This window comes from Salvelinus alpinus, chromosome 5, assembly GCF_045679555.1.
Source record: "Salvelinus alpinus chromosome 5, SLU_Salpinus.1, whole genome shotgun sequence".
Taxonomy (NCBI): Eukaryota; Metazoa; Chordata; class Actinopteri; order Salmoniformes; family Salmonidae; genus Salvelinus; species Salvelinus alpinus.
The window spans coordinates 92,923,518-92,944,881 of NC_092090.1; the positions used below are offsets into that span (position 1 = coordinate 92,923,518).

Genomic DNA, 21,364 nt, shown 5'->3' on the forward strand with positions numbered 1-21,364 from the left:
ACTCTATCTGAGAAGTAATTGGTGAACCAGGCGAGGCAGTCATTTGAGAAACCAAGGCTGTTGAGTCTGCCGGTAAGAATTGACAGATTGACAGAGTCAAACGCCTTGGCCAGGTCGATGAAGACGGCTGCACGGCTCTGCCAGCAGGTAGTTGGGGAGTTATGGAGCTGCAGAGCTCCAGTCTGGAGGCCCTGTGCACTGCAGTGCCCCATGGGATGCCGTGTTAGCCAGGGAAGGCTTCCTGATCACAGATCATATTCATTTCCAAATGGCTTCTTTCAGACAGCATTAGAGCCACTCGTGATTGGATGATGCACCCCACATATGACCCTGATCATCATGCGTCTGTAAAGATTAAAATTGACAAACTACTGACTGGATGAAGTTGATGGTAAATGTATACGTATATGGAATGGTTTGAATAATGAAACACACAAGTAACAAAATCAGACATTTAAAAATGAACAATAGCTTGATTGGTATGTTCTGAGCAGGAAGACACTGTTTATGGATCCAGTTGGACGAGTGCAGCATCTGAACTGTATAGTAAGGGGCCTGACACACACGCACACACACGCACACACACGCACACACACGCACACACTCACTGTCATTAATTTCAGATTTGTTTTCTCATTAAAAGGTTAGCTCATGGAAGACATTTTGATAGATTAGAATACTTTATTTATTAACAAAGTTATTTTAATTTACAAAGTTGAACTCTTGTTTTAATTTGTACACATGGTTAACTGAATAGGAAAGGGATGTGAACTGTATTATTTTGATTAAGGTCAGAATTTATAATTATTCACCTTATTCACCTCAATAACAAACCACTATATTGCAATTGAATTACATTAGAATGAAATTAAACAATAGATGTTTGTTTAACTACCACATTGTTCACATACAGTGCCTTCGGAAAGTATTCAGACCCCTTGACCTTTTCCACATTTTGTTACGTTTCAGCCTTATTCTAAAATGTATTTAAAAAAAGAAATTCCCTCATCAATCTACACATAATACCCCATAATGACAAAGCAAACACTTTAAATATTTTTTTTTCTTCTCATTTTTATTTTTAATCTGAAATATCACATTTACATAATAAATAATAAATAATAAACTTTACCCAGTACTTTGTTGAAGCACCTCTGGCAGTGATTACAGCATTGATTATTTTTGGGTATGACGCTATGCTTGGCACACCTGTATTTGGGGAGTTTCTACCATTCTTCTCTACACATCCTCTCAAGCTCTTTCAGGTTCTTATGTAAATGTAATATTTCATTTTTTTTATTTTTAATAAATTAGCAAAAATTCCCCCAAAAAACAGTTTTTGCTTTGTCATTATGGGATATTGTGTATAGATTGCTCAGGAAATGTTTTTATTTAATCCATTTTAGAATAAGGCTGTAACGTAACAAAATGTGGAAAAAGTCAAGGGGTCTGAATACTTTCCAAAGGCACTGTGCATTATAAGTCACTATGTTGCATTCTATTCAGAAAAGTACAGGCCAAATGCCAGATGGGCTGGTCCATTTTAGCCCAGTGGGCCAATTTAAATAGTATAGTATTTGTGCAGAATTATGTTTTGGCTAATAATGGGGTACTCAAGGAAAAATATGGAGTGGTGTGATAGACATGCCTGGACTTCCCTGTTTCTATTCCAGAAAAGCTCTGACGAAGGCCAAAAGGCAGACACGTAAGCTTGAATAAAATAAATTGATACTAGCAAGAGCAGGGTGATAGTTTGTATTTTCTTTGAAGTTACTGTAGAAACAGCCCTACAAAGCAAGTTTCTCGTCTGTAAATACAGTAAGCATCAACCACAGTGTGTAGGAAATGTCTATTACTCCACTGTAGAAACAGCCCTACAAAGCAAGTTTCTCGTCTGTAAATACAGTAAGCATCAACCACAGTGTGTAGGAAATGTCTATAACGCCACTGTAGAAACAGCCCAACAAAGCAAGATTCTAGTCTGTAAATACAGTAAGCATCAACCACAGTGTGTAGGAAATGTATATTACTCCACTGTAGAAACAGCCCTACAAAGCAAGATTCTAGTTTGTAAATAAGAGTGAACTGCAGTGTGTAGGAAATGTCTATTTTTGGTAAATCCATTTGAATAGGATTACTTTTTGACAGCACCCCTTTTGATTTGAACAAAACCTTCCATACTTATGTACCCATTGTAGAAGTGCTCAGAAAGTGACTCTTTGGACCCGAATGAAAAAACATTCAAGACAAAAGGTGCTCAAAATGTACCCATTTTGCATACCCCACCATACCATTTGACATCCATGTCTTCATCTCTGGTAAATATAAAAGGTTGAGATTGATATCATTTGAAAGCTTACAAACAGGGTTGTCAAACTATTTTATAATTTCTTGAAAACATATTTTTTAAATAAAAAGTATGTCATTTTTGTTTTTTCCTTAAAAGTCAATATAGGGTAGGTGTCATGTTTTGGGTTGATAAATGTACTAAAATGGTAAAACTATTGAAATTTCAACTTTCAAAGATGGATGGAGGTCCACATATCAGAGAATGTTAACTTGAATGGGAAGTTCTGTTGTTTTACATTATACTGCCAATCCTCCATAGGAAACCTATTGAAATCATAGAAATATAGATAATAGAAGTATTACTAATACCTGCTGCCATCTTTGTGGTAGTAATTAGATTTACATTTCAATGGTGTACCAGATAAATTGCAGTTGTCTGAAGGGATAGAAATAGGTTCATAGAATGGACCTATGATTTAAGTGACCTCCCAACCTCTATTCAAGAGGATGTTGTGTCTCAACCGATGGCGGGGAACAACACAAAAACCTCAGATGATGTGAAGTAGGGTTTAAGCTACAACCTATTTGAATGTGAAAAGGCTTTTTTAGATAATTGACGTTAAAGGTTAATATCATTCATTTTAAAAAAGGTGCCAGAATTTATAAAATAGTTTGACAACGTTTATCTTATCCAGTGATGAAGACATGGATGTCTCATGATATGGTGGAGTATGCAGAAGGGGTCAACTTTGAGCACCTTTATCTCCTGAATGTTTTGGCATTAAGTCCAAAAAGTTACTTTCTGACCACTTCTCCCAAGGGCAAAAATCTAAAGGGACGCTGTCAAATAGTGAATTGGATTCAAATGGATTTACCCTTTTATAGTTGGAGCAAGCAATTAAAAACAGCTTGTAACACAGGTGGGAAATCAGAGAGTGAATTCTTCAGACTATAAAGATCAGGCGGAATTGACTGCCGAGTGTATTATGGCTGTGGCGCCGCTGAGGCTGATCACAGAGAAAACAGAGCAACGACATCCCCTGGACCATCTGCGGCTGTGCTCTGCTGTTTTATTAACTTTTTAACCTTTATTTAACTAGGCAAGTCAGTTAAGAACACATTCTTATTTCCAATGACGGCCTACCCTGGCCAAACCCTAACCCGGACAACGCTGGACCAATTGTGCGCCGCCCTATGGGACTCCCAATCACCGCCGGTTGTGATACAGCCTCTAGCACTGAGATGCAGTGCCTTAGACCGCTGCCCCACTCGGGAGCTGTGCACTCGGGATTTGTGGAGCTGTGCAATGCCTCCCCACATAAAAAATAAGGGCTTCCTCTGGGACGGTGTCTGTGAGAATCAAGTAGAGGATCGTCTCAAGTTTTCTTCGTTCTCTACACACAGTGAGGTGAAGATGCACAGAGCAAGCTAACTACATTTCTGAGGTAGCAGAGGTAGCTAGTTCTTCTGTGTAGACTGTAGAGACCCCATTGAATCAATATGTCTTGTTTTCCAATGAATTAATCTCTTGGTTGTCCCGTGTTAGTGGCTCTTAAACTTGTTGTTCCAAATAATAAAAAACAAAACAAAGATTCTAAATACAATTATAAAGTGGGTGGGTGGAGCCCTGAATGCTGATTACCGTGGTATATCAGACCGTATAGCACAGGTATGACAAAATATGTATTTTTACTGCTCTAATTACATTGGTAACCAGTTTATAATAGCTATAAGGCACCTCGGGGGTTGTGGTATATGGCGAATATACCACAGCTAAGGGCTGTATCCAGGCACTCCGCGTTGCATCGTACAGAAGAACAGCCCTTAACCGTGGTATATTGGCCATATACCACACCCCCCCAGGCCTTATCGGTTAGTTTGAGGATAGAGCATGTTAAGATGACATTCAATGCATCTTCACTTGTACATTTTGTGATTGTGTTACTTGTGTGATAATTGGGCTATGAATAGGAGCTACGTGCAATGGTCAGGTCACTCTGAGGAAGACGTCAGCCTGACGTCGAAATGTCAGTAACCTTTTCGCGTCCTGTACAACAGTGGATGCTGCTGAGAGGAGGCCGGCTCATAATAATTGCTGGAATGGAGTCAATGGAATGGCATCCAACATGGATTCCATGTGGTTGATACCATCCCATTGACTCCATTCCAGACATTATTATGTGCCGTCCTCTCCTCAGCAGCCTCCACTACTGTACAATGGATTAAAGTGGGGCAAAAATAAATCGCTCTGCCTTTTTTTGTTGAGTGCTCCAACCTATTTCTACCTCGAATTAGAGTTTTCCTTGGCATGCCATTCTACTGATTTGTTTCATTGCTGTTGAGCACCCCTCCTTTTCTCTGTTTGCTGAAGCGTGAAAGCCCACCTGAACTCTGGGCCCAAAACGGTTTCATTATTCAAACTGTTCCACATATGTATACATTTACCATCAACTTCATTCAGTCAGTAGTTTGTCTTGTCAATTCGCATGTTTTCAGGTGTTGGCCACGCCTAGTAATTGGCCACACCTGCTCTTAATTGGTTTGTGTCTTGAAAGGTGCTCTGTTTGAACAGTGGGAGAGAAAATACCTGGAAGAGATAGACATACGGTAGTTGAGTTTGGAAGGAAGGAAGGAAGGAAGGAAGGAAGGAAGGAAGGAAGGAAGGAAGGAAGGAAGGAAGGAAGGAAGGAAGGTTGGATGGTTGGTTGGTTGGTGACAGGTGTAAAAAGAGGAATATGTGCACTAGTAGCTTGGAGATGGAACCTGACGGGAGCGTGGATGAAGTACCCGTGGTGAGGACTGCCGAGTTCGGGACTTGTTCCAAGGATGTAAAGGATGATTCTGGCCCAGTGGAAGTGAGATTTGTGGAGAGAGTGGATCCTTGCAGTTTGTCTGAAGAGTGGAGGACAGTGATAAAGGAAAATGGAACAAAAAGGGCTGAAGTTGTTAATAAGTATAGGTTTTTGGTTGGCATAAGGTTCACTAACAATAATGCTTTTTGGTAGATCCGTTTGAAGTATCAAGTATGGTAAGGGATGCATTGGGAAAGGTGGAGTCGGTCAGAGTGATCAGAAGTAGCTTTGTTTTGATTTATTTTGTCTCAAAAGAGCAGAAGGAAAAGGCATTAAGGATCGACAAACTATCGACTTATGGGGAAGTGGGGAGTTTAGATTTTTGTAGCAGAGCACCTTTAAAAGGTGTCATCTCTGGTGTTGTGTTGGATGTGGCGGCCTCGTGGTTTACCAGCAGCATGCCAGGAGTAGTTGGAACACGCCGGCTGAACCGTGTCGTGGGAAAAGAAGAAAGCCTGTGGGTATTATTGATGTTCCACTTTGAGTATCTCCCTTCAATGGTGAAGATGGGGTTTGTTAGATATGCGGTGAGAGCTTTTGTGTTCAAGCCGTTGTTTTGCTGCAATTGCAAAAGGTATGGACATGTATCAAGTGTGTGCTGAAGGAATGCTGTTGAAGAATCTGAGGCTGTACGATGTTGTAATTGTGAGGGCAACCATGTTCCCAATTTCCCGGTGTGCCCGGTTAGGGTAAAGAAGTATGAGGTGGCAAGGGTCAGGGCTATAGAGCAAGTCTCCTGAGGCACGTGAAATAGTTGAAGGAGCGAGGGGAGCTGAAGATATGAGGGTACATGCTTTTCAGACTGTGTAGATTCAGTGTTGTTCAACAGTTGAGGGAGACTGATATGCTGATTGTGAAGAAGGTGGATTTTATGGTGTTTATCGTGCATGTGATTTAATTGTACTGTGCAAACGAAAAGAATGTCAAAGAAACTGGACAGTAGTATCTGAGGCTGAAAGGTTTTTGGGTTTCCACGACTTCACTTCCAAAACATTGCAAAGAATACTGTCCGAAGATGGTCTTCCTTCTCAGGCCCCAGAGCCTGTAGGGAGGGCGTTGGCAGGTCTTCCTTCTCAGGCCCCAGAGCTTGTAGGGAGGGCGTTGGCAGGTCTTCCTTCTCAGGCCCCAGAGCCTGTAGGGAGGGCGTTGGCAGGTCTTCCTTCTCAGGCCCCAGAGCCTGTAGGGAGGGCATTGGCAGTTGAATCTGAATAAAGGAGTACATTGAGTTAGGTTGTATTTTTTAAATTATTGTTGTTATTATTTGGGCTGATATACACCTATAGCATTTGTTTGTGGACCGCAATAATATCAAAGAAGACCCCTTACAGCATGTCGCGGTACCAATAGGGGTACTCTGTTATAAAACTTTGAACAAGAAGACATGCTAAATGCTCTGCAGGGAAGGTGTTTGTTGTTTTAATAACCTTTTAGCATGGACTGTATTTTAACCTCTTTAAACCAATCTGTTTAATAAGTACGTATTGAATTTTGACCATTTTTATCAGTTATTATTTTAACCGATTTATGTGCTTGGGATACGGCCAACTCCGTCACAGAGCAATTACCTTTTTGTACAACGTAATTCGTAAAACCAATTATATATTGGTACAGCTGATGAAAACAATCCAGTCTGAGCTCTGCTGACCAGTGTCCTGCTAGAGATGAGTTCTGTTGTTAAAGGTTGGCTATCCACCCTCTGGGTAGGGTCCAGCAATTAAATCATTGTAATGTTAATGAAGTAATTTGTGGAGTTGTGTGAGTAGAATTGATGAGGATGCTCTGGCCAGTAATAAGATACACATAAAAGTATCTTCATTAATAAGATAAACTAATGCTGCTCATTTTGAAATAATTGAAATAATAAAAATAAATAATATGTTTGCACTAAAAGTAGTTGACGCATCCAATTCATCAGCATTTTCTCATTATTTCCTTGAAATCCAATTTTGTTTTGAAACGAGCAACGTTTTGAACACATTGATGGCTGTGTAACTTGGAAAGAATAGCTTCTGGTTGCATTTTCATCAAACAATCCGACTGTTGTCATAATTGCAATATGTATGCTTAATAAAGTACCTATATGTTAATTTCTGAAACCTTTTTAACCATGTGAAATGACATGACTTGGGATGAACACTCCTCATCTACTGTGGTGGTAGGATTTTGAAACACGGATCAGACAGCCCAGCCAGCAGATACCCCGCTCTGTCTTGTCTCCAGAGTTGTGAGCTTGTGATGGGAGCTAGTTCATACTGTTGGAACTTGACACTTGTGCTGCATTCTTCAGTCCGATATGTTTTTGGGTCTCAAACCCCAAACTCTTTGCTGTCTGCATGTGTGCTCCATTTCCCAATGGAAGGGTTGGAGTCATTGGAGATGTCGATGACTTTGTCCAGTGTGATTTACAAGCTCGGAGTAGTAGTAGCCACAGTAATGAGTTTACCAAGGCTAAGGGTTATTTCAATTCTCTAATATACAGGCAGGCCTTTTGTTAGGTGTTGTCTTCTAAATAAACATAACTTGTGAGGTGTCCCCTGAAAGAGCACGCCCCATGTACTGTTGTATACAATCGATTACCACTTTGGCCTATGCAGCATGTTGGGTCATGTTCCAATTACTTTGAATGTGTATGCTTAGGTGTCCCTAGAGAGCCTGTGTGGAAAGGGAAAGTTGTCCTGTTGCAGTGTTTATAGTAATCCCCCTCTATATGAGCACGTTGGCAAACACTGCAGGCAGGCAGGCAGCACACAGGGCCTTCCCGGAGCCGTCATCCCACACAGAGGGCCACTACACGGTCCTGCACCGTCAGCATGACATCTGTGTTGATTGAACCACTGCGCCACATTGACTTTCCAGTCAGTGTTTAGAGAATCGTCGGGGCAGGACACTATTGATGTGAACCCACTACCCTGCAGTGAGTGTTCCTTGAGCGTTCCCTGTAAACACAGACATACTGCAAATATAACCGGAGGAGACGATATACACAACAACCATGAAAACACAATGGAGGCTGGGAGTTTTATTTTTTATTTTTTTAATAAACTGGCATCTGGCGCCTGGAATTATGCAGGGCTTTCATCACTGTTAGTCCCCAGCGGTCTCTGCGGTGAGGGGACCGGAACAGAGGTCTCTGCGGTGAGGAGACCGGAATAGAGGTCTCTGTGATGAGGAGACCGGGCCAGAGGTCTCTGCGGTGAGGAGACCGGGCCAGAGGTCTCTGCGGTGAGGAGACCGGGCCAGAGGTCTCTGCGGTGAGGAGACCAGGCCAGAGGTCTCTGCGGTGAAGAGACCGGGCCAGAGGTCTCTGCGGTGAGGAGAACGGAACAGAGGTCTCTGTGATGAGGAGACCGGAACAGAGGTCTCTGTGATGAGGAGACCGGGCCAGAGGTCTCTGCGGTGAGGAGACAGAGCAGACATCACACTCCAATTCCCTATGTTGTGAATGCAACAGGAACTCACAAAAAGGAGAGCTTGACTGTGTAGCCTCTGGAAACATTACCCCCTACCACCATCCACCTTGGGCTCATCTGTGTGGCCCATTGTGTTTCTGTTGTTAACACGTGGGGAATGGTGTTACGGGTCCTTGTTGTTAACAAGTGGGGAATGGTGTTGCGGGTCCTTGTGTTGTTAACAAGTGGGGAATGGTGTTGCGGGTCCTTGTGTTGTTAACAAGTGGGGAATGGTGTTGCGGGTCCTTGTTGTTAACAAGTGGGGAATGGTGTTATGGGACCTTGTGTTGTTAACAAGTGGGGAATGGTGTTACGGGTCCTTGTTGTTAACAAGTGGGGAATGGTGTTGCGGGTCCTTGTTGTTAACAAGTGGGGAATGGTGTTGCGGGTCCTTGTGTTGTTAACAAGTGGGGAATGGTGTTGAGGGTCCTTGTTGTTAACAAGTGGGGAATGGTGTTACGGGACCTTGTGTTGTTAACAAGTGGGGAATGGTGTTACGGGTCCTTGTTGTTAACAAGTGGGGAATGGTGTTGCGGGTCCTTGTTGTTAACAAGTGGGGAATGGTGTTACGGGACCTTGTGTTGTTAACAAGTGCGGAATGGTGTTGCGGGTCCTTGTTGTTAACAAGTGGGGAATGGTATTACGGGTGCTTGTGTTGTTAACAAGTGGGGAATGGTGTTACGGGTCCTTGTTGTTAACAAGTTGGGAATGGTGTTGCGGGTCCTTGTTGTTAACAAGTTGGGAATGGTGTTGCGGGTGCTTGGGACGGTAGCGTCCCACCTCTTCAACAGCCAGTGAAACTGCAGGGCGCCAAATTCAAAACAACAGAAATCCCATAATTAAAATTCCTCAAACATACATGTATTTTACACCATTTTAAAGATACACTTGTTGTAAATCCAGCCACAGTGTCCGATTTCAAAAAGCCTTTACGACGAAAGCAAACCAAACGATTATGTTAGGTGAGTGCCTATTCACAGAATAACACAGCCATTTTTCCAGCCAAAGAGAGGATTCACAAAAAGCAGAAATATAGATACAATTTTTGATGATCTTCATCAGATGACACTCAGAGGATTTCATGTTAGACAATACATGTATGTTTTGTTCGGTAAAGTTCATATTTATATCAAAAAATCTGAGTTTACATTGGCGCCTTACGTTCAGAAGTCACAAACATCCTTTGATTTTGCAGACAGCCACATCAATTTACAGGAATACTCATAATAAACATTGCTAAAAGATACAACTGTTATGCATGGAATTGTAGATGGACTTCTCCTTAATGCAACCGCTGTGTTAGATTTCAAAAAAGCTTTACGAAAAAGCAACCCATGCAATAATCTGAGTCGGCGCTCAGAGCCCAATCAAGACACAAATATAGCCGCCATATTATGCAGTCAACAGAAGTCAGAAGTAACATTATAAACATTCACTTACCTTTGATGATCTTCATTAGAATGCACTCCCAGGAATCCCAGTTCCACAATAAATGTTTGTTTTGTTCGATAATGTCCATCATTTATGTCCAAATTCCTCCTTGTTGTTCTAGCGTTCAGTACACTTTCCAAACTCTCGACGCGCGGGCAGGTCCAGCGGAAAGTACGGACGAAAAGTTAAAAAAGTTATACAACAGTCCGTAAAAACATGACAAACGAAATATTGAATCAATCTTCTTCAATAATGTTCCAACCGGACTATTCCTGTGTCTTCAGAAGTGCGATGGAACAGAGCTCGCTCTCATGTGAACGCGCATGGTCAGGGCATGTTCAGGTCATGATAGACCTTACTCATTCCTCTCTCCTTCGGGCCCCACTTCACAGTAGAGGCATCAGACAAGGTTCTAACGACTGTTGACATCTAGTGGAAGCCGTAGGTAGTGCAACATTACCAATATCCCACTGTATCTTCAATAGGAGCTGAGTTGAAAATCGACCAACCTCAGATTTCCCACTTCCTGGTTGGATTTTTTCTCAGGTTTTTGCCTGCCTGATAAGTTATGTTATACTCACAGACATCATTCAAACAGTTTTAGAAACTTCAGACTGTTTTCTAATCAAATCTACTAATAATATGCATATTCTAGCTTTTATGGCTTTGTAGCAGGCCGTTTACTCTGAGCATGCTTTTCATCCGGACGTGAAAATACTGCCCCCTACCCCAAAGAAGTTAACAAGTGGGAAATGGTGTTGCAGGTGCTTGTGTTGTTAACAAGTGGGGAAAGGTGTTGCAGGTGTTGCAGGTGCTTGTGTTTTTAGTGTTGCTGGTCACTGGTGTGTTGGAGAGTTGCTGGAGTGGCATGACCCAAAGAACCTTGGCTTCACAGCCCAAATGCCCCCCTGTATAGTATAGACTGTATAGTTTGGGGCTCTGGTCAAAAGTAGTGCACTATTATTTATATATATATATATATATAATATGAATAGAGTGCCATTTAGGAGGAAGCCAACGGGTTTGAAGGAGAAGGGCTGAGTGGAGGTGTGACTCCCAGCTAATCGATATAGCAGTGGGGGAAGCAGGACTCACTGGTCTCACTCATCCTACAGCAGAACCATGTCAACTCTCTCGTCTCACTCATCCTACAGCAGAACCATGTCAACTCACTGGTCTCACTCATCCTACAGCAGAACCATGTCAACTCACTGGTCTCACTCATCCTACAGCAGAACCATGTCAACTCACTGGTCTCACTCATCCTACAGCAGAACCATGTCAACTCACTGGTCTCACTCATCCTACAGCAGAACCATGTCAACTCACTGGTCTCACTCATCCTACAGCAGAACCATGTCAACTCACTGGTCTCACTCATCCTACAGCAGAACCATGTCAACTCACTGGTCTCACAACCTGGCCCAGCACCATAATGTCAGCACCCCCAGCTCCATGCTTACCCTAATACTACTGTACCCTTCCCCTGTACACCTTTCCCAGTCTGCACAGCCCTGTACACCACTAGCAACACAGGGAGACCTAGTTAATCTGGACAACAAGTCTGTCTGGTTGTACTAGGAAGTGTTCAACTTGATCTGATAAAGGAGATGAGATGTGGCGAGACTTTTTCCCGACGTAGAAATGTCAAGAGGAGACGACGATACGTGGGGACCAAAAGGGAGTGTTTCAGTGAAGAGAGCGAGGCATTATGGGATGCTAATAGTGCCATTCTTTCGCCTCTGAATGCAGCACAGAAGAAGTCAGACACAGTCGCACATTTATTGCCAGAAGAATTGAGCCCTTATCTGTCCCTCTGAAGATAAGGGGATGCGCTCTCTCTCTCTCTCTCTCTCTCTCTCTCTCTCTCTCTCTCTCTCTCTCTCTCTCTCTCTCTCTCTCTCTCTCTCTCTCTCTCTCTCTACCTCTCTCTCTACCTCTCTCTCTACCTCTCTCTCTCTACCTCTCTCTCTCTACCTCTCTCTCTACCTCTCTCTTTCATTCTCCCTCTACCTCAGCGGGACCAAGTTCACCTGTTTGGGGGAGAGCAACAATGTGCATTTTGAAAGTCAGCTTGCATAACTGCATGTAGTGATTTTCCTCCACACCCAACACTACTAGGTCTTGTTCTGTGGCACGTACAGACAGACGGCGTTGTTCTACAGGTTACAGAGCAGACAGCTCCTACTCAGGTGGTGAAAAGTCGGTCTTCTACAGACTGAGGGAAGGCAGGGAGAAGGCAACATGTTCTCCTGATTGACATGTCCGCCCAACACTTACTTTTATTGAGCTCTTCCTCGTATTATGCACAGTTTAAAGGTTCTCGTATGGGGGGGGGGGGCTGTTTGTTTTCCCCAGCACGCTCAGCGGACACTCATCCCTACTGGTGTCTGGGAGGAGGGGGAGGTAAAGGACAGCGAGGGTCACAGGGTGAGACATGTGTTGATGCAGTTGGCCCTGGCGTTATTGGCTGCCTCGCTACCTGCCTCACTGATCACTGGACCGATAATGTTTGATCGATTAGACATGCTAAACAAAACGAATAGTTACCAGAGATTTCTTGTAGTAAGTGCTTTTCATCTAAGGGGAAGAAGAACTACCTGTTCTACTATATTGAAAGAGTTGTTTTTCTAAATTTATGAACGAGGCACTATAGCGCTACCTGCAGGCAGAAGACTCATGAAAAGGTTCAAACCAAAGTTACATAAAGGAGCGATGTTAAATTCACACACATTCCCTTTCAGTGTTTGTTTTTCATCTCATAGGAATATTATGTTGTGGTGGAGAAAACTCATTTACACATGACAGACACAAGGGGAATGCACTTGCAGCCTGATGTAATAAACTGGCAGAAAGAATGTCAGTGAAATATGGTGGGTTTGAGAGGGGACTTAAAGCCTCATAACATATGATACCTTATCCAGGTAAAATATCCAGCTTCTTGGTAGATTATTACTGTAAACCCAACAATGGTGGGATTATTCGGTGCTTGTGAGACAGAGCAGAGAGAGGTTTAACAAGTATTTTGGAAATAATGTATGATGCATAGGTTACACTTGCTTGCTTTGAGGCAATGTGGTACATAAAATAGATTGAAAGTGGCCTCTGCTCTATAGGCCTTCACGCGTCCTAAAAGTTGGACCCGTTCTGAAATGGACCTGGGGCTTTCCCACCTGGACCCGATATACATAAATATTTTTTTTAAATATAGAGACCCGCTCCGAATGGACCCGAATACAACTACACCCGTTCCGTATATTTATATAAAAAAAGTTGTAACTAGGCAAATCAGTTATGAACACATTTTTATTTACAATGACGGCCTAGGAACAGTGGGTTAACTGCCTTGTTCATGGGCAGAACGACAGATTTTTACCTTGTCAGCTCGGGTATTCGATCTAGCAACCTTTTGGTTACTGGCCTAACGCTCTAACCCCTAGGCTACCTGCCGCCCCGTATCGACCTGGTCGGATCCAGACCCGGTCCGATTTGAGTGAGGGAAGCAGCAGAAAAGTCAATTTTCAAGCTACTTTATTAACCGGAGTTGACAAAGTGCGAATTGACGCTCTATCAGGGGCCGTGCTGTGTGTGTAGGCTACTGTGAGAGGAGGTAGAGAGAGGTGGCGCTCTAGCAGGGCCGTACTGTGTGTGTAGGCTACTGTGAGAGGAGGTAGAGAGAGGTGACCCTCTAGCAGGGCCGTACTGTGTGTGTAGGCTACTGTGAGAGGAGGTAGAGAGAGGTGGCGCTCTAGCAGGGCCGTACTGTGTGTGTAGGCTACTGTGAGAGGAGGTAGAGAGAGGTGGCGCTCTAGCAGGGCCGTACTGTGTGTGTCGGCTACTGTGTGTGTAAGCAAGTGACACTGTGAGGAGGGAGGGAGAGACCGCAACCAAGCTGACTTGTGCTACAGTAGACTAATAGCTGCCCTAGCTAGGTTATTTATCATCCAATATGATTACATAGTACCTGTCTTGACTGCATCAAACCGGGAGAAGCTAGTTAAGCTAGCTAGGCTAATCGAGGCATGAGCGTTCTTACCCTACACAGTTCCAAACAACAACAATAACTATTTTCAGAATATGATGTAGCAGGCTACCTGTTGGCTCTTGGTTGTTGTAGCCTATCTTTCTTCCTTTAACTTCCATTGATTAGATATCCCCTAGTTTTTGCCACACATGGAGGTTCTATGACTGTAGTCTATTGCCGCTTTGATGACTTATGATTGGCTAACAACAAGCTACATGCACCACTCTAGTGAAAAGCAAAAGCAGCAGCATAAAGAATACAATATATCTCTCCTCTGTCTCTTCTGTCTCCTCTGTCTTCTGTCTCTTCTGTCTCCTCTGTCTTCTGTCTCCTCTGTCTCCTCTCTCTTCTGTCTCCTCTGTCTCCTCTCTCTTCTGTCTCCTCTGTCTCCTCTGTCTCTTCTGTCTCTTCTGTCTCCTCTGTCTCTTCTGTCTCCTCTGTCTCCTCTGTCTTCTGTCTCTTCTGTCTCTTCTGTCTCCTCTGTCTTCTGTCTCTTCTGTCTCTTCTGTCTCTTCTGTCTCTTCTGTCTCTTCTGTCTCCTCTGTCTTCTCTGTCTCCTCTGTCTCCTCTGTCTCTTCTGTCTCCTCTGTCTCCTCTGTCTCTTCTGTCTCTTCTGTCTCTTCTGTCTCTTCTCTCTCTTCTGTCTCCTCTGTCTCCTCTGTCTTGTGTCTCTTCTGTCTCTTCTGTCTCTTCTCTCTCTTCTGTCTCCTCTGTCTCCTCTGTCTTGTGTCTCTTCTGTCTCTTCTGTCTCTTCTGTCTCTTCTGTCTCCTCTGTCTCTTCTGTCTCCTCTGTCTTCTGTCTCTTCTGTCTCCTCTGTCTTCTGTCTCTTCTGTCTCCTATGTCTCTTCTGTCTCCTCTCTGTCTTCTGTCTTCTGTCTCTTCTGTCTCCTCTGTCTTCTGTCTCTTCTGTCTCCTCTGTCTCCTCTGTCTTCTGTCTCTTCTGTCTCCTCTGTCTCTTCTGTCTCCTCTGTCTCCTCTGTCTTCTGTCTCTTCTGTCTCATCTGTCTCTTCTGTCTCCTCTGTCTCTTCTGTCTCCTCTGTCTTCTGTCTCTTCTGTCTCTTCTGTCTCCTCTGTCTCTTCTGTCTCTTCTGTCTCTTCTGTCTCCTCTTTCTCTTCTGTCTCTTCTCTCTCTTCTGTCTCTTCTGTCTCTTCTGTCTCTTCTGTCTCTTCTGTCTCCTCTGTCTCTTCTGTCTCCTCTGTCTCTTCTCTCTCTTCTGTCTCCTCTGTCTCTTCTGTCTCTTCTGTCACTTCTGTCTCTTCTGTCACTTCTGTCTCTTCTGTCTCCTCTGTCTCTTCTGTCTCATCTGTCTCTTCTGTCTCTTCTGTCTCTTCTGTCTCTTCTCTCTCTTCTGTCTCATCTGTCTCCTCTGTCTTCTGTCTCTTCTGTCTCTTCTGTCTCTTCTGTCTCTTCTGTCTCCTCTGTCTCTTCTGTCTCTTCTGTCTCCTCTGTCTCCTCTGTCTCTTCTCTCTCTTCTGTCTCCTCTGTCTCTTCTGTCTCTTCTGTCTCTTCTCTCTCTTCTGTCTCCTCTGTCTCTTCTGTCTTCTGTCTCTTCTGTCTCTTCTGTCTCTTCTGTCTATTCTGTCTCTTCTGTCTCTTCTGTCTCCTCTGTCTCCTCTGTCTTCTGTCTCTTCTGTCTCTTCTGTCTCTTCTGTCTCTTCTGTCTCTTCTGTCTCCTCTCTCTTCTGTCTCTTCTGTCTCTTCTGTCTCCTCTGTCTCCTCTCTCTTCTGTCTCTTCTGTCTCTTCTGTCTCCTCTGTCTCTTCTGTCTCTTCTGTCTCTTCTCTCTCTTCTGTCTCCTCTGTCTTCTGTCTTCTGTCTCTTCTGTCTCTTCTGTCTCTTCTGTCTCCTCTGTCTCCTCTGTCTCTTCTGTCTCTTCTGTCTCTTCTGTCTCTTCTCTCTCTTCTGTCTCCTCTGTCTCCTCTGTCTCCTCTGTCTCCTCTGTCTTCTGTCTCTTCTGTCTCTTCTGTCTCTTCTGTCTCTTCTGACTCTTCTGTCTCTTCTGTCTCTTCTGTCTTCTGTCTCTTCTGTCTCTTCTGTCTCCTCTGTCTCTTCTGTCTCTGTCTCTTCTGTCTCCTCTGTCTCTTCTGTCTCCTCTGTCTCCTCTGTCTTCTGTCTCTTCTGTCTCTTCTGTCTCCTCTGTCTCCTCTGTCTCTTCTGTCTCCTCTGTCTCTTCTGTCTCTTCTGTCTCCTCTGTCTCCTCTGTCTCTTCTCTGTCTTCTGTCTCCTCTGTCTCTTCTGTCTCTTCTGTCTCTTCTGTCTCTTCTGTCTCCTCTGTCTCTTCTGTCTCCTCTGTCTCTTCTGTCTCTTCTGTCTCTTCTGTCTCCTCTGTCTCCTCTGTCTCTTCTGTCTCTTCTGTCTCTTCTGTCTCTTCTGTCTCCTCTGTCTCTTCTGTCTCTTCTGTCTCTTCTGTCTCCTCTGTCTCTTCTGTCTCTTCTCTCTCCTCTGTCTCCTCTGTCTCCTCTGTCTCTTCTGTCTCTTCTGTCTCTTCTGTCTCCTCTGTCTCTTCTGTCTCTTCTGTCTCCTCTGTCTCTTCTGTCTCTTCTGTCTCTTCTGTCTCTTCTGTCTCTTCTGTCTTCTCTCTCTTCTGTCTCTTCTGTCACTTCTGTCTCTTCTGTCTCTTCTGTCTCTTCTGTCTCCTCTGTCTCTTCTGTCTCCTCTGTCTCCTCTGTCTCTTCTGTCTCCTCTGTCTCCTCTGTCTCTCTGTCTCTTCTCTTCTGTCTCTTCTGTCTCTTCTGTCTCCTCTGTCTCTTCTGTCTCTTCTGTCTCCTCTGTCTCTTCTGTCTCTTCTGTCTCTTCTGTCTCCTCTGTCTCTTCTGTCTCTTCTGTCTCTTCTGTCTCCTCTGTCTCCTCTGTCTTCTGTCTCTTCTGTCTCCTCTGTCTCTTCTGTCTCCTCTGTCTCCTCTGTCTCTTCTGTCTCCTCTGTCTCCTCTGTCTCTTCTGTCTCCTCTGTCTCCTCTGTCTCTTCTGTCTCTTCTGTCTCCTCTGTCTCTTCTGTCTCTTCTGTCTCTTCTGTCTCCTCTGTCTCCTCTGTCTCCTGGCTCCTCTGTCTCCTCGCTCTTTTGTCTCCTGTCTCCTCTCTCTACTCTTTCTCCTCTCTCTACTCTGGCTCCTCGCTCTCCTCTCTCTCCTCTCTCTCCTCTGTCTCCTCACTCTCCTCTGTTGTCTTTGAAGAGGTAAATCTTTCTCCTCTTTGCCATGTGCTTGTCTACAGGGAGGCTAGTACGGTTTGATCTAAGTCGCAGGAATGTTTTATTACAACAACAACAACAACAAAAACATGCGAGAAACAAGATCTGGGGTAAATGAGTGATCCCAATAAAAAGCGAAAATGTGAACGAAAAGAGTGAAATAAAATGTTGAGTTCTGGGTCAGTTAAGTGTCTCAGTGTAGGAGTGCTGATCTAAGATCAGTGTTGCCTTTTAGAACACAATATGAATAAGATTACCTGATCCTAGATCAGCACTTCTACTTTTCCTTCAGCTCCTTCTGCTCCCCAAGCAGTTTCTGTTGACAAAACCCTGACGACCCTGACAACCTTACTGAATGAAGAAAATGGCACAAATTGAACCCTGTTCCCTACGTAGTGCACTACTTTTGACCAGGGCACAAAAATAGTCCAATGGCTATTCAGAGCACCATTATGAATAGTAAGGGTAGATCATTGACTGTCCTGCACTTGTTTCTCTTCACAGACAGTAACAGTATGTCAATTGTGATAACTGCACATTTTGAGATAGTGGGAAACAGTTGATCGTCATGATTGACTGTGTCATCAAGCTGCTGGAATGATGCTTGTTTGGTGTGTTTGTTTGGTGTCATCATTCTAAGCCATAATATAATAATATTCACTTTTTATCCCAATGCGACTTACCATTATGCGTTCATTCATTTTCATATAGTTGGCCCCAGGAGGATTCGAAGCCACAGCCCTGCACCATACACCATGCTCTACAGAGGACCGTTGTGTTAACATGTTACCATGTCACTAATTAACTGTACTTCCTGCTTGTCTTCCAGCTGGCCACCTGGGACCCAGTGCACGGCCTCAACGGAACGCTAACAGACAGGAAGCTGGAGAACAACATGAGGGGCGTGGTTCTGCGAGTGGTCACTGTCCTGGTGAGTACTGTACTGTTCACCCTGTATCGGAGTAGGGTGAAGTTGCCCCTAGATGCTGACTTCAGCCCAGAGCTGTCTGTATCCGACATGAGCCTGTATGTACACTGCTGTTTAATAGACTTGGCATCATAAAGATATCACTTGTAATTAGTCCTGGTGCGTCGACGATGTTCAACACTCCCAGATATAAGTCGGCATGTCTGTTCACGGACAGCAAGTGGACAACGGGCGCTTCATTAAAAGCAATTTCAGAAGTTGAATTGAGCTCCATTATATTGAGGTTCAAGTTTTTCTATCTCGCCTCCAGCGCCGAGTCCCCAGAGTGCTTAAAGATTCAGAGCATTAAGTTCTTCATATCGCAGCTTTGAAGTCTGGGGGGGGAAAGAGATGATTCTACCACTCTCTTTTTTTGATTTTCATCCCTGTCAAAAAGCACATGGAGTCTAGAGTCTGTTTTCTCAGAAATGGTGTGTAGGAAAAGGGTTGGGTGGTGTGTGCGTGTGAGTTTGTGCATGCATGTGTGTGTGTTTTCCTAGAGGCACAAGGGAAAAGACTGCAGTATTCACTGACAAATCCCTTTGTCTCAATCTTTCTCTCTCTCTCTCTCTCTCTCTCTCTCTCTCTCTCTCTCTCTCTCTCTCTCTCTCTCTCTCTCTCTCTCTTTATCTCGCTCTCTCTATTTTCAATTTCAGGGCTTTATTGACATGGGAAGCATATGTTAAATTTGCCAAAGCAAGTGAAGTAGATAATAAACAGTAAAAATGAACAGTAAACATTACACTTCCAAAAGTTCCAAAATAATATAGATATTTAAAATGTCATATTATGTGCAAATAGTTAAAGTACGAAAGGGAAAACTAACATCAATATGGGTTGTATTTACAATGGTGTTTGTTCTTCACTGGTTGCCCTTTTCTTGTGGCAACAGGTCACACATACTGCTGCTGTGATGACACACTGTGGTATTTCACCCGGTAGATATGGGAGTTTATCAAAATTGGGTTTGTTTTCCTTTCTCAATAGCGAGTCTATGCTCACTGAGTCTGTACTTAGTCAAAGATTTCCTTACGTTTGGGTCAGTCACAGTGGTCAGGTATTCTGCCACTCTGTACACTCTGTTTAGGGTCAAATAGCATTCTAGTTTGCAATTTTTTTTTGTTAATTCTTTACAATGTGTCAAGGAAATATCTTTTTGTTTTCTCATGATTTGGTTGGGTCTAGTTATATTGCTTTCCTGGGACTCTGTGGGGTGTGTTTGTGAACAGAGCCCCAGGACCAGCTTGCTTAAGGGACTCTTCTCCAGGTTCATCTCTCTGTAGGTGATAGCTTTGATATGGAAGGCTTGGGAATCACTTCCTTTTAGGTGGTTGTAGAATTTAACGTCTCTTTCTGGATTTTGATAATTTGTGGGTATCGGCCTAATTCTGCTCTACATGCATTATTTGGTGTTTCACGTTGTACATGGAGGATATTTAGCATAATTCTGCATGCATAGTCTCAATTTGGTGTTTGTTCCATTTTGTGAATTCTTGGTTGGTGAGCGAACCGCAGACCTCACCACCATAAAGGGCAATGGGTTCTATAACTCATTCAAGTATTTTTTTGCGTGATCGTAATTGGTATGTCGAATTTTATGTTCCTTTTGATGGCATAGAATGCCCTTCTTGCCTTGTCTCTCAGATCATTCACAGCTTTGTGGAAGTTACCTGTGGCACTGATGTTTAGGCCAATGTATGTATCGTTTTTTGTGTGCTCTAGGGCAACCGTGTGTAGATGGAATTTGTATTTGTGGTCCTGGCAACTGGACATTTTTTGGAACACTGTTATTTTTGTCTTACTGAGATTTACTGTCAGGGCCCAGGTCCTACAGAATCTGTGCAGAAGATTTAGGTGCTAAAAGCACCAGATCATCAGCAAACAGTAGACATCTGACTTCAGATTCTAGTAGAGTGAGGCCGGGTGCTAAAGACTGTTCTAGTGCCCTTGCCATTTTGTTGATATATATGTTTAAGAGGATAGGGCTTAAGCTGCATCCCTTTCTCACCCAACGGCCCTGTGGAAAGAAACTAGTTTGTTTGTGTACATGGATTTTATAATGTTCTTCCCCCAACACCACTTTCCATCAATTTGTATAGCAGACCCTCATGCCAAATTGAATCAAAAGCTTTTTTGAAATCAACAAAGCATGAGAAGACTTTGCCTTTGTTTTGGTTTGTTTGTTTGTCAATTAGGGTGTGCAGGGTGAATACGTGGTCTGTAGTACGTGGTCTGTAGTACGGTAATTTGGTAAAAAGCCAATTTGACGTTTGCTCAGTACATTGTTTCCACTGAGGAAATGTACGAGTCTGCTGAGAATTTTACCAAGGTTGCTGTTGATGCATTTCTCTCTCTCATTTGCTCGACCTCTGTGATTGACATCCTTTATGAAGTGCAGGCAGTAAGAATTAGTGTCAAATGTCTAGAGTACTGTGGATGGACTATGTATGAGATGTTGTGCGTGATAGCTAGGCTAGCATTTGGAGGGTGTGTAGCTAACAGTACAGTATGTTAGGGCTTTCTGATCTTTAGACCCAGTTCAGAAGATCCCTCCTGGCAAAACCCTGATGTAACAAAATCAATGTCCTTATTTGCATGATATTTTATTGAAATAATAAAGCTGACTCTTGAAATCCTGTCATTGATTTGTGGTTGAAATCTGGTTAACATGAGTATGTTGACATTTATTTTTGAAAATTCCATTGATGTTCAATGTCAGTATGTTGACAAATTATGTTAATGGAGTGTTGGTTCAACTAACATTTGCCCGGTGGGACAATATTCAATGACTCCCAACCACCACCCTCTATCTATCTATCTGTAAATATTATTTTTTATTTCAACCAATCATCATGTTCAATTTATCTACTCAGTGGCTAATTACTATTATTTTACTGCAGTGTTTCTTGGTAGTCTTAAACAAATCTACTTTGTAACAAAAGTATACACCTCACACACATGGTTAAGAACCATGTACCATGTCAGATATAGAGTTGAATGTTTACATCCCAATATAACACTTTTATGTACATCACAGAAGACTGAAATATAACAAAACGATTTGACATAGAAACACTGAATTTTTGGTGTGTTAAAATATGTTAATGTTAATTAATTATGAAATGATGAAAAACATTCCACCCATGAGACCACTAGAGGGCG

General features: G+C 43.2%; 1 protein-coding gene across 2 annotated transcripts in view; it reads left to right on the top strand.

Moving 5' to 3' along the window:
• LOC139577243 (glutamate receptor ionotropic, delta-2) overlaps positions 1–21,364 on the top strand; it is a 662,466-nt gene that overhangs the window by 466,269 nt on the left and 174,833 nt on the right. For both annotated transcript variants that reach the window (XR_011675240.1, XM_071404217.1), the window contains exon 9: positions 18,065–18,166. Coding sequence is in view for 1 of the 2 variants with exons in the window: in XM_071404217.1 (XP_071260318.1) it covers positions 18,065–18,166 (102 nt within the window). In the remaining variant the exon portion in view is untranslated. The remainder of the gene's footprint in view (positions 1–18,064; positions 18,167–21,364) is intronic.